Source organism: Mucor mucedo (assembly GCF_025094135.1).
Source record: "Mucor mucedo strain NRRL 3635 chromosome Unknown EV154scaffold_41, whole genome shotgun sequence".
NCBI lineage: Eukaryota > Fungi > Mucoromycota > Mucoromycetes > Mucorales > Mucoraceae > Mucor > Mucor mucedo.
The window spans coordinates 263,581-275,000 of NW_026252325.1; the positions used below are offsets into that span (position 1 = coordinate 263,581).

An 11,420-nucleotide genomic window follows, 5' to 3' on the forward strand; every position below is an offset into this window, starting at 1 on the left:
TGCATATTTGTAACATGTAAGCCGGGGATTACCAGTGATTTTTGCATGAACCCGAAAAATGGTAATTTTCTACACTGTCCGGCTAAACGGATTTGCCGTCGAAAGAAGGGAGAGCGCCAAAAATAGGTGGAGGAACATCCATGATATTAAGTCTCCGAAGCAACCGGGGATTCCAATGTCGCATTGATAATGGTGTGACAAGTTGTACCTGTCATGGGTTATTTTTAATCAAAATTTACTGTTCATTAAGAAAGACTACACTTACTTGTTTGCGTTAAAAGGATCTCTTCGAAAGAGCTTTCTGAGACCACACAAGAACAGCCAATGAGTGCGATGTTGGTTACACCATTTATGTCTCGATTTACTGTCGTACGTCTTGTTGGCGACAGTCTTCTTGGGTAATTAAGATTGGTGCATGTAATAGCTTCTTTAATTATTTTCACTTTATTTTCTCCAACTGTCACGGCTTGTTTTGTGGCGACTTCAAAACTTGAGCTACAAGTGATGGTCTACTTAAACTTATCTACTACAGCGACATGATTAACAGTGACAGAATTGAATCGATTCAGAATCAGTTTTGTGTTTCGTCGTGTATGCCCACGGGTATATGATCCTTTTCCAGACCAGTTACCGACAAATGAAAGAATTGAACCTCGCTTCCAACCATGATAAGAGAACATATCTTTTCTTGTGTTAGAATAGTGCTTCTTATGGTAAGTGTCTAAACGGGGTTTTCTAGTGACTCAATTCATTTTTAAGTGTTTTTCCCATTGTTCTGACTATGTCTTCAGGTTCGGTAAAATCATTAAGTTCATTGAAATTAGCTTCATCTTCATCGCTTATTGGCTCTGGTTTATTTCCAACAGCTGGTGTTCCTTATAATGATGTTTCAATATATCCATGTGATTATTTATCAGATGTTCAATCGACAGCTTTCTTGGTTTTTTAGTGCTTGGGCTTTGCTATGTAGCCACATACCAGACGAGGGTATGTCTTCTGCTGACATGCGCTCTACCTCATTGCTCCTAAGCATTTGGCTTCAATTTTTGCTTTGACAATCAGAATCACAACTGTTGGTATCTGCTTTGATGACAGTGATGAGCGAAAATCGTCCATACTATAATTATGTTTTCCGTTCTTGTTGGAGAATCTCTCCCATTTTTGGAATATATGTATCGTGTTGGTTTCTTCTGCTATAAGCTGAAGAATTAAATCATCAAGCGTATTTCCAAGCTTATGTGCTTCTTTTTTTTTTCTTTTTTTTTTTTTTTTCGGATCCATGCCTTTTGACTGCCACTTAAAGTGATCATTTGAATGGCCCGCCTGAATTTTTTTTTTTTTTGATAATGGCTTTTTGAAAGTTTTAAGAGCATAATACGTACACTTTCCAAGGTATGAATCCTTGTGCTCCAGTATGTAAAATCAGGGCAATATATTATCTTGATTACTATTTGGGTAAATCTCTATCGACTTGGATCTTGTCGAGAATAACATAACTTTAAAGTAATATAATTAACCTATGGCATACAATGCAAGTCTTCCTTTAACATAGAACTGTCTGTCTTGATTTAAATCAGAGCGCATCAAAATCGATTCCTTCTTTTCTTCGTTTAGCAGAGTGGCTATATATATGCTATTATTGACATAAATAGACTTTGGATTTTTTGCTGCGTAAGTGTTTTGACAAACTTTGATTCCGGGAGATTTGAGAAAGGAAACTGTTGTTGCTAAACTTCTATTTAAATGTCAATTTACAAACGCCTCGCTGAACCTTGCTTTCATCATTTGATTTTGGGGGTCAACAGATAGATTAATATAATTGTCATTAGCCCAAAAAAATTGTAAGTGATTCTATCTGGCATATATCCTGACGTAATGGATAGAGTGAACATACAGAGTTGGGGTTCAATCTAAATGTGCCTCCCATATATTGCTGTCCTTTTCCTGGTAAACAAAAAGGAGTGTCAGCCTTTATTCCTGTATTTTTCCTGGTAAACAAAAAGGGCGTCAGCCTTTGTTATATAAGATAATGTGCAATCAACTCACTTAATTCATGCTCTCTTCTCTCCTCATCGTGAGGGTCTGGTCTTTTCATAGAGTCGGTCGAAATATTATACTTGGTGTATTATAGGATATGAGAGAAAAAGGGAGAAAATATAGTTTGACAAAATCTCTGTATTTGGACTTGTCATTTAGTTAACGAATATGGTTTGGTTCCATCTTGTGACAGTGTGTTCTATTTTTTACATCAAATGCAATTAGTTAATTTATTATAGGATGACTTGGTTTGTTTGTCATTTATGATTTAATGAGCTTAGTCTCCATGATAGGTAGAAATACGATCATTTATGTTTAAAATCAAAGCCTTTGTGTCACCCAATTTTAAATTGCACTTTCTTAGAGTACTTATTAATGCATTGTAGCTAGTATCTGTTAGTACAATTCAACGTACTATGCGGGTTTTTATATCCGTACGCATTTTGCGCATATCTTGTCGTTTGAATTAGCCAATCAGATTTATATTTGTGATCGGAGTATCTCCGGACTTGTCGGCCAGGCTCATAAATATATTCACACACAGCCCTTTTTGCCAGGGTGCGCATAGGGTCATGTTTGTTATGTTTTTTCTCCCTTCTCTTACAAAATGACTGAAAAAACTGGGCCCACAAATAGCCAACCCATTACCAATGAAATTGAGACCGTTCTGCAACGCCATATGGCTAGTTATAATAACAAAATGACAGGCTTTGTACAACAGACTCTAATCGATGTGAATAGTCAACCTTTGGTACCTGCACCTGCAATAGCAATTCCGTTACCAACACCAGAGATAAAGGCCGATCTCCCAAAACCCGTTATTGAAATGGATAGAAATAGTCCAATCTTAGTTGAATTTTATGAAACCTTCCCCACTGGACAGGTATTCAACAGTTTGGCCTCACTTCGTTCCACTGCATTAGAGTACGGCAAGAAATACAATGTAGCGCTTACCACCAGTAAATCCGATAAGACCAAAGTCTACCTGATTTGTAAGCACGGAGGTTATTATCGTAAAAATACGAAGAAGGCCACATCACCCGATAAGCCTATGGTCAAGACAAGAATCCGAAAATCATTAAAGAATGGATGTTCCTGCTTGATTTATGCGCGTTACGAGAAGAAGGGCGATTTCTGGACTGTTCGCAAGAGTATTGGAGAACACAACCACCCAATAGCCGAAGATCCAAGAACATATGCTATGTATCGTTCTTTAGAGCCTGAACATCTTGCATTTGTACACAAACAGTTGAAGGATTCTGTTTGTATATCTGATATCGTTAGGTCGCTTATCGAATCTGGCGTCAAGAACATCGTCTCCAAGGACATTGAGAATATTCAACAAGATTTAAAGAGGAAGCAGGCAAAAGCTATGGCCGTCGCCGTCGCCTTACCGCAATCCTCAGAGAGCTAACTTTTTTTTTTTATATTCTCTTTTATTAAATAAAAAAAAAAATCTTACAGTGTTGTGAATGCTGCTAAACCCTTTTCAGTGGTACCGAATCGACCATCAATGAGCGAAAAGATGTTATTGACAAATTCAGGATCGTATTGACAGGCTCTTGTGCAATCAGGTGAAAAGTTGGTTTCGACCACAATAGGTTTGAAATCATCCGTCAACATAATGTCGAAACCATACATACTGAAAGCGTCAAATTTAGTTGTATCTCTTCCTGCCAAACCTAAAGGCTGAGGTGTGCATGCGGCAGCAGCCAGTACATCTAGATTTTACATAATCAATTTAAGTTTTAATCCTTCCCATCATCTTTGTAAGCACACTTACTCTTCATAGCATTGTTGATATCCTTCTGAACAGTGTCCCACTTGATATCATGTTCCTTTTCCATATTATGAATAAAGCTCTTGTAATCCAACTGAGTCATTTCATACTTGGAGTAATTCATCACGGTAAATTGACACTCGTAATCATTCAAATCTTCCAAGTTGTATTTCTTGTTGGCCAAACGGGTCCAGAACATATTGTAAACGCATGCAACCAAGTGGGGGTCTGTACGACGTACAAGTACAATGTAACGTAAATCGAATTTCTTGCCCTTATAAAGACAAGGGGATAACAAGTAACGTTGAGCGATCTTGGGGATAGGATTATCGTGTTGACGGATAATTTCAGAGAGGTTACCAGTGATATCAAGACCCAAACCACGAGCCATGTTCCAAGGCTTAGTAATCCAAAGGTTTGTCTTTTGTTCATCTTCAGTCTAATAAAAAGTTGAAATTATTAGTGAAGAAACAATAAATGTTTACAAATGGATTGTTTACATTAAGATAATCCCCAACAAATTCACTTAATTGGGTCATGATGTTATATGTAGGCATATACCAGTCGGGAGCACCATAGGTTTTTCTTTTTTTTTTTTTGTATCAGTGATAAAATTATTCAAGTTATTATGATTTAGTGATAACTTACTGGATTAATTCAGCCATGTTGTGCTTGAATGTAATACATTTCTCATTGGGAAATTGATTCACAGTTTGATGGGGTTCAAGAGAGTCCCAACCTTGGAAATCCTGACTGGTCCAAACGATATCAGCTGAAGCAGGATTATTGGTAAACTTGACATTGTCCAATTTCAAAAATTGTTGAACAAAACTAGTATCCGTGCAGACAGTAATAGTGTCCTTCTTGGAGACGCTTTCGCCGTCCTTTTTAAGGGCTTCTAAAGCTTCTTGGGAAGACAAGATTTTTCCTGCAGGTGGTGTAAATGTCTTGTTCTTTAACTCTGCTTGTCTAGCACTATAGAGCTTAGTTAATTGATCACGCTTGGTCTGGATCTCGCTGTCCAAAAGAACACGGTCTTCAAAGGCAAATAGGTAAGCGAGCTTATCAGAGTCGCGCTCGAGATTCTTGGGCACAAGATCACAGGTGATAATTTCACCAGCAGGAATATCCTTGACGGGGAAAAAGACACTGTAAGGGATCATACCTGAGGAGCCACGAGAAAAGATAAAGGGCAAGACGACTACATTAGGGTCAGAGGAATGACAGATAGCAGATCCTACCTCGTCAGTGATATACCAAGCAGTTTGAGCAGTGGGTTGACCATCGGTTTTAAGGATGGAGTAAGAATAAGTTTGAATATAAGACCACATTCTGTTATAGATGGTATCTACGCGTTGATCCAACCATTCCTTTTCTCTAGCCTCTCTTCTCTCACGTCTAGTTTCCTTTTCCTTTTCCTCCTTCTCTTGAGGTTTACCACTAGATAAGATTTGGGTCATGACCAAGTCATCTAAACGGTCAGATTCAGCTTGATCTTCAGCACTCATGGTTAAACGCATAATGGCATTGACCAGTTCATTATTCTCAGCTCTAAGAGCCTTTTCAGCCTCCTTGACAGATACATTGGCCTGAGAAGCAACGAGTTCAATCAATTCTTCACTGGGTTCGTCATCTCCATCAGAGTCTTCGCCTTCCGAGTCTACAGGCGCTTCCAAAGGTTCTATATCCATTAAATTCTCAAGACGGTCCATCAAAGTAAGATTTGCACGCAACTCTTTCTTGGCTTCTTCGGGAGAAGTGGTCCAAGCATGATCAATGAGAAAGATGTCACTTTATAATGAACATTAGTTTCTTGCCAATGTCAAAATATACTTTACTTTTGCATACCTGTGCTTTTTCAAGGTTTTATCGGCTTTGACGTGGAGAGAATAGCCGTCCATGGGATCACCGTGATGAAGTTCAGCATAATTACCTGTCCTTTATGTTTTAACGCTTGTTGAAAAGCTCTTTCAGTGGTTAGCTTACCTGCGTCCAAGTAGTCTTCGCCGAGTTTCATAAAGAGAGGCTACAAAGAAACCACGGTTAAAAACCGTCCTTTTTTTTTTGAAGCAAAAGAGTGCTTATATTACCTGCCATAATTCTTCGGGAATAGAGGCCAATTGGTACTGGTGTACAGTTACGAAAGCGTCAAAAGCGGTTGACATTGTTATGTATAAAAAGTATGTGCTGTCAAAAAACTTTACCCAAATAAAAAAAAAAATGCATTTTTTTATATTTTATTTTTCCTTGTTTCAAAGAGTGACTGTTAAAAAAGGTTCCCATAAAAACATGATCAAAAGGAGAGAGGAGAAAAAATGTTTCTTATTTAAACACGCTTCCTTTAAAGATGTCTTGCCAACACGAAAATTTAGACGGTGGAAAATGCACAAACGCTTCCTGTGATTATTGCTTACACGAAGTCAAGTTTGGCGGTTTATGTGCTGTTTGCGGCAACGTCATTCAAGACGAGTAAATTACTTTTTTTTCCCCTTTATTTAATAAAAAAATAAAAAATACCTAACGTGAGAGTTTATGTAGGGAAGAATCACAAGTCGATCAAATTAAAATGACACACAAAGACACTGGCATCACTGTCAGCTTAAACGTAAGCACAACCCTTCGAAACGAATGCTCCGTTGTTTAACCTTTTAGAGTAGGAGGCAAAACGTCTGGAACAACAGGATGCAAAAAGATTATTAGAGGCAAGAAAGCTTTCTTTAATCGTCGATCTGGATCAGACTATTTTACATGCAACATGGGAACCTTCAATTGCTGACTGGGTCAAAGAACGAAAAGAAACAGATAGCCAGTCTGTCAAAGATATCAGGCAATTCACCTTGGACGGTAGTCCGTTAATTTACTCCATTAAATTAAGGTATACCCACAAGTACCATTCTAGACACACAGAGCACTAACACAAGTGAAATTAGACCAGGACTATCTGAATTCCTCAAAGATGTGTCTAAAAAATACGAAATGCATATCTACACGATGGGCACACGTTCCTATGCTGAAGCCGTTGTGAGAGAAATTGACCCTGATGGTACTCTTTTCCAGGACAGAATCCTATCTCGTGATGAAAATGGTAGTATGACAAAAAAGAGACTCGAACGCTTGTTCCCTTCAGATACATCCAAGGTTGTTGTACTCGATGATCGTGGAGATGTCTGGGATTACTCTCGTAACCTTATCCAGATCAAACCTTACGAGTACTTTATTGGTATCGGTGACATCAATTCGCCTTTTGCTCAACCCAAAAAGGACATTATACCATCCGCTGAATCTCTCTCCAAAACAATTGTACATAAACAGTCTTCTACCGCACCACACACGAATACCAGCGACGAGAAGAATGCTGCAAATGATCGAGAGGACCCAGATCACAAGGATGAGGCAAATCACGAAAATGGGTTAAACATCAAGGAAGAGCCAATCCACAAAGAAACGTCAATCCATCATCAAGAAGACCTCCATATTAAAGAGGAACCAAATCATGAGGATGAGTCAAATCATAACGAAGAACCAAAGCACAATGAGGATCCAAATCACATTGTGCAGGCAAATCATAAAGAAGAGACACATCATAATGCAGAACCAAAGGTTAAAGTGGAGGTAGACGAATCATCGATAAGGCTGAACGATGATAATAACATTACAGCTCACGCCGAGAAGGATAAAGAGGATAAAGACGACGTCCCAGCAGTAAAAGAGGAGGAAGGCAGCCAAAGTGTGGGCACAAACAGTATAGAGGATACGGATAGTTCATCGGAAAAGAACCATGATGGAGAAAGTGCGGATATTTATTCAGATACAGAGGATGATGAAGAGAACGCACCTAAATATCCACCTCCAAAAGATGATGCCGTGTTTAAAGTTCCTGCAAGGATTCAAAAGGACACCCATTTGCCAAACACACATGATGCCGATGATACTCTTCGTGTCATACGAAAGGTAAAGCTAGGCGCATATATGTTGTTTAAAGTAAAAAAAAAAAAAAAAAAAACGCAGACTGACCCCTTTCTTCAATAGACATTATTCGATGTACATAATATATACTTTAACGACCTCTTGAAGCGTAACCAAAAACCTGACGTGGCCATTATTTTAAACTCGTTAAAGCGAAAAGTTTTACGAGATGTGAACGTGGTTTTTTCTGGCATCATCCCACTTCATCAGACACGGCCTGAAGATTCTTGGATTTGGCGTATGGCGACTTCCTTTGGAGCGAATTGCTTTCATGAATTAACAGGAAAAGTGACCCATTTAATTGCTGCTAATGTAAGTTTTTTTTTTTTTTTTTTACTTTCTTCTTTAATGGAATGAAACTCATACATGAAACAGCCTGGTACAGATAAAGCTTTGACAGCAAGGAAACATGGAAATATCAAAATCGTGACACCTGCATGGATCACCGACTCGGTTTGGAATTGGGAACGATTGAATGAGACAGAATATTTATTACCAATGGCTGATGTCACACCACCCGAGCCTGAAATAGAGGATCCAGAATCTACGCTTTTAGAAATCGAGTTTGACTGGGAGGATGATGAAGTGGATGAAGCGTTAGGAAGCGATGACGAAGAGGATGACGAAGACGAAAAAAACGTGGAAAAGACAAATGGAAAGGCTCCTTCAATACCAAAACAGCCTGAGGAAGACCAGGATTTGGATGATTTAGAAGAGGATGAGCTATTTCGTGCAGATATGGATGCTGTCTTAGGCGAAGATATGGATGAAATATTGGGTTCTGATGATGATGACGACATGCCGGATTCATACGATGAAGATGAGTATGATATGTCGGATGATGAAGAGAGAATTTCACTTAAGAGAGAGAGAGAAGACGATGATTTGGATGATGAGCGACCATACAAACATTAAATACCTATCTGCTTACCTTGTATAAATTAGCTTTTTTTAAATATTCAATAAACTACGGAACATGCTTTTTATTAAGTATCTACAAGAAAGGGCGATCTTTGGGAGATTTTTCGTTTACTTTTTGTTGTTAAGGATGAGCACTTAATCCTGAAGCATTACTTGCTCTTCTATTAGGGTTGGAGATACTTAAAGCTCTTGCCATTCTTCTACGTGTCTCGTCTACATCAAGATCATCTTCATCTTCTCCTATTATTTCACGCTGATGGATCAATTCCTTTTCATCAACGTCGGATAACGTAGCTATATTCACCACGAAAAATCCTGCAACGACCAACGTGGCACCAATCGCGTATTGAAGGCCAGGCATGAAATGTTTAAAAACAACATCACCAACCAATGCAAGTGGTATCTGTTATAAAAACGTTACTCGGGTTGATATCCTCTTTTAAAAAGGGGTACACTTACAGTAAGAGATATACCAAGTGTGACGACCAAAGGAGAGGTCATCAACATGGAAAGCAACCATAGATAATCTGAGAGAAAGGTGCCGATAAATGCATTCAACAAGATCATGACCCAGATAGATGGCGAAAAGGGCAATTCGAATTTTTCAAGGCCCGTGTAATGCAAGACGATAAAGAAGGGCCACATAAACAATACATTGAAAGCTCCAACAAAGCCAAAGAACAAGGGCATATCGATGCGCGATTCGTCCACGATTTTAACCTTCAATAAAGTTGTATAGCAACCGTAAAAAATCGCACCACAAAGAGCCAATAGATCACCAATGAGTGGAGCAGGAATGGTAAAGTCGTTTGTATCAGGTTTTGTCATTTGGTCGGAATAAGACACAAATATAATCCCAGAGAAACTAATCTTTAAACCTTGAACACACACACACACACACAATTATATTTTTGTTGTCTCCCAAATTTACCTTAAACATACCGAAATGACCTTAGGAATACTAAGCGTTTCCACACCGCACATTGCGCCAATTCCCAACGTAAATATGCCCGACATAGAGGACAAGATTGTACTACTGGCTACACTTGTATAAGCTAAACTTGCATTGGTCGTATAATTCGCAAAAAACCAAAGGAAACAAAACGCCAAACTCAATTTGACGGTTTCCTTTGTTGTTAACTTTGAAACATCTGCTGATTCTGTTTGTAATATAGCGTCCTCTACCTTTTCAAGCATCAGTAATTCAGGTAACACAAACTGATAACAAAAAACTTACATCTTCGTTGCCCAGTAACCTGACTTCTGTTTCCAAGATAACACTGCAGAGAAGATTAACTTTTTTGTCCTATGGATTTTTTACTTTTTTGACACCTACTCCTCCGGTGAAAACGCTTTCGATTTGCGCGTACAAGACCATAACAGCGGTATCAAGTATAATGAGAACGTTGCTGTATTTACATAGGTGATTAAAAACGGTTTGTTGTATTTCAGATCCGCAAAGATGCTCTTTTTTTTTATAAAAATAAAATGAATGGGTTTAGATAATCTCAATCGTGTGATGGAAGGGGTAATCTACTTTTTACATTCATCACAAAAGACGAGCCAACCCATATCAGAACAACTGCCAGTAGAGCTAAAACACCAGCCAAATACCTTCTTCTAGGCTGTGACTCTGGCATGATACCTTTTTGTATGTGTTGAAGGGAAACACAGTTGCCCTCTCGTAGTTCAATTGTGGGGAAACTCCCCCAAAAATGGATTTCAGCTTAAAATTCTGGCCGGAGTTTTCATTTTTCTGCTGCCCCCCGTGACTGGCCTGAAAACAAAAGTATCTCCACGAATTCAACGTGTATCTAAAATCCATTTCTATTGTCTTCTTCATAAAAGTTTTCTCCATAAAATTTTAGCATTTACAGTGGGGAGACTCAAAGATGTTCGGGAGGTGTTTTACAGTGCAATAACTTGTAAAAATCTATCAAATTTATCCCGTTAAAACCATTTTCCTGTGATAAGTTAGATTTCTCCATCAGAAAATATAAAAAGTACGTGTAAAAATCGGACTTTTAAGGTCCATGATTTGATAATTTCGAAGTTTGGATTCGAAGGTAGTTTTAATGAAGATCAGCTTATCTTTTATACATTGGACACCAAACACAGCCAATTTCAAAGCAGAGGACGCCTTGCAATCTTGTTTCCGTTTGATCATTTCATGGATACTTGCTGTTGTCAATTTGATCAGTTTATGAGTATTTTATGATTATTATGTAATGTGATTATTTATGGGAAGTTTATTCTATTAATTGGAGGTGGATTCTAGAATCTCTTCCTGTTTCTAGCTGCAATCACTAGTTCAAATGACATTTTGATACTGACAAGACTAACTAACGCAAAGGTGAGAGTACTTCTTATCCCAAAAACTAGAGGTTTTTGAATGCTGCCGTTGATTTATTTCCCAGAATACTCTCATCCCTACTTCTAACTTTACGCTGAGACACGATGTACTTGTTCGTAATACTTGTGCAAACTAGGGCAGACGACAAAGACTTATTCCAAAGAAACTCTCTCCCAGACCCCAAAGTGGAGAGAAAACAAAGCAAAAAAGGGATTTTTATATCTGCGCGGATGGTAAAATGATTCTTCATGAATGGGACTGTGAATCCCTTAGTATGGTGCGCGTATAATTTAGCCTTACAAAAGTTGCACCTGTTTTTTTTCTTACACAAAAATGAGTGAAAAGAAAGACTCAAAAGATCAA

General features: G+C 38.3%; 8 protein-coding genes across 8 annotated transcripts in view; 3 read left to right on the plus strand and 5 right to left on the minus strand.

Moving 5' to 3' along the window:
• Window positions 1-146: 146 nt before the first annotated feature.
• On the minus strand, window positions 147-680 carry EV154DRAFT_481106 (uncharacterized protein; the record flags this gene model as incomplete). Its single annotated transcript, XM_051598372.1, has 3 exons — window positions 147-208; window positions 266-393; window positions 514-680. 3 exons carry the CDS (start codon window positions 678-680, stop codon window positions 147-149), a joined length of 357 nt encoding a protein of 118 aa, XP_051458095.1.
• Window positions 681-1,011: 331 nt separating this feature from the next.
• EV154DRAFT_481107 (uncharacterized protein) lies at window positions 1,012-2,095 on the minus strand (the record flags this gene model as incomplete). The annotated part of the gene is made up of 3 exons (XM_051598373.1): window positions 1,012-1,244; window positions 1,518-1,622; window positions 2,047-2,095. The coding sequence occupies 3 exons, from the start codon at window positions 2,093-2,095 to the stop codon at window positions 1,012-1,014; spliced, it is 387 nt and encodes a 128-aa protein (XP_051458096.1).
• A 360-nt stretch (window positions 2,096-2,455) lies between these two features.
• Window positions 2,456-3,499, plus strand: EV154DRAFT_507496 (uncharacterized protein). Its single transcript, XM_051601428.1, has one exon. The coding sequence runs from the start codon at window positions 2,645-2,647 to the stop codon at window positions 3,449-3,451; it is 807 nt and encodes a 268-aa protein (XP_051458097.1). The 5' UTR covers window positions 2,456-2,644; the 3' UTR covers window positions 3,452-3,499.
• A 286-nt stretch (window positions 3,500-3,785) lies between these two features.
• On the minus strand, window positions 3,786-5,982 carry EV154DRAFT_481109 (tubulin-tyrosine ligase family-domain-containing protein; the record flags this gene model as incomplete). The annotated part of the gene is made up of 6 exons (XM_051598374.1): window positions 3,786-4,256; window positions 4,318-4,402; window positions 4,466-5,608; window positions 5,666-5,750; window positions 5,804-5,843; window positions 5,908-5,982. 6 exons carry the CDS (start codon window positions 5,980-5,982, stop codon window positions 3,786-3,788), a joined length of 1,899 nt encoding a protein of 632 aa, XP_051458098.1.
• A 170-nt stretch (window positions 5,983-6,152) lies between these two features.
• Window positions 6,153-8,910, plus strand: EV154DRAFT_219317 (uncharacterized protein). The gene is made up of 6 exons (XM_051594416.1): window positions 6,153-6,286; window positions 6,356-6,422; window positions 6,475-6,692; window positions 6,748-7,768; window positions 7,847-8,095; window positions 8,159-8,910. The coding sequence occupies exons 1-6, from the start codon at window positions 6,165-6,167 to the stop codon at window positions 8,696-8,698; spliced, it is 2,217 nt and encodes a 738-aa protein (XP_051458099.1). The 5' UTR covers window positions 6,153-6,164; the 3' UTR covers window positions 8,699-8,910.
• EV154DRAFT_420154 (uncharacterized protein) lies at window positions 8,826-10,174 on the minus strand (the record flags this gene model as incomplete). Its single annotated transcript, XM_051595943.1, has 5 exons — window positions 8,826-9,107; window positions 9,164-9,569; window positions 9,705-9,885; window positions 9,938-9,984; window positions 10,041-10,174. Coding segments are annotated over 5 exons (1,050 nt in total), but the record flags the coding sequence as incomplete, so codon positions are not given.
• A 772-nt stretch (window positions 10,175-10,946) lies between these two features.
• EV154DRAFT_507501 (uncharacterized protein) lies at window positions 10,947-11,335 on the minus strand. The gene has a single exon (XM_051601429.1). The coding sequence runs from the start codon at window positions 11,305-11,307 to the stop codon at window positions 11,083-11,085; it is 225 nt and encodes a 74-aa protein (XP_051458101.1). The 5' UTR covers window positions 11,308-11,335; the 3' UTR covers window positions 10,947-11,082.
• Window positions 11,336-11,390: 55 nt separating this feature from the next.
• Window positions 11,391-11,420, plus strand: part of EV154DRAFT_481112 (transcription initiation factor TFIID component TAF4 family-domain-containing protein) — a gene marked incomplete at both ends in the record, with an annotated part of 2,822 nt that continues 2,792 nt past the window's right edge. Inside the window, one exon of the mRNA XM_051598375.1 lies at window positions 11,391-11,420. This exon is cut by the window's right edge and continues 766 nt beyond it. Within this exon, the coding sequence (XP_051458102.1) occupies window positions 11,391-11,420 (30 nt within the window).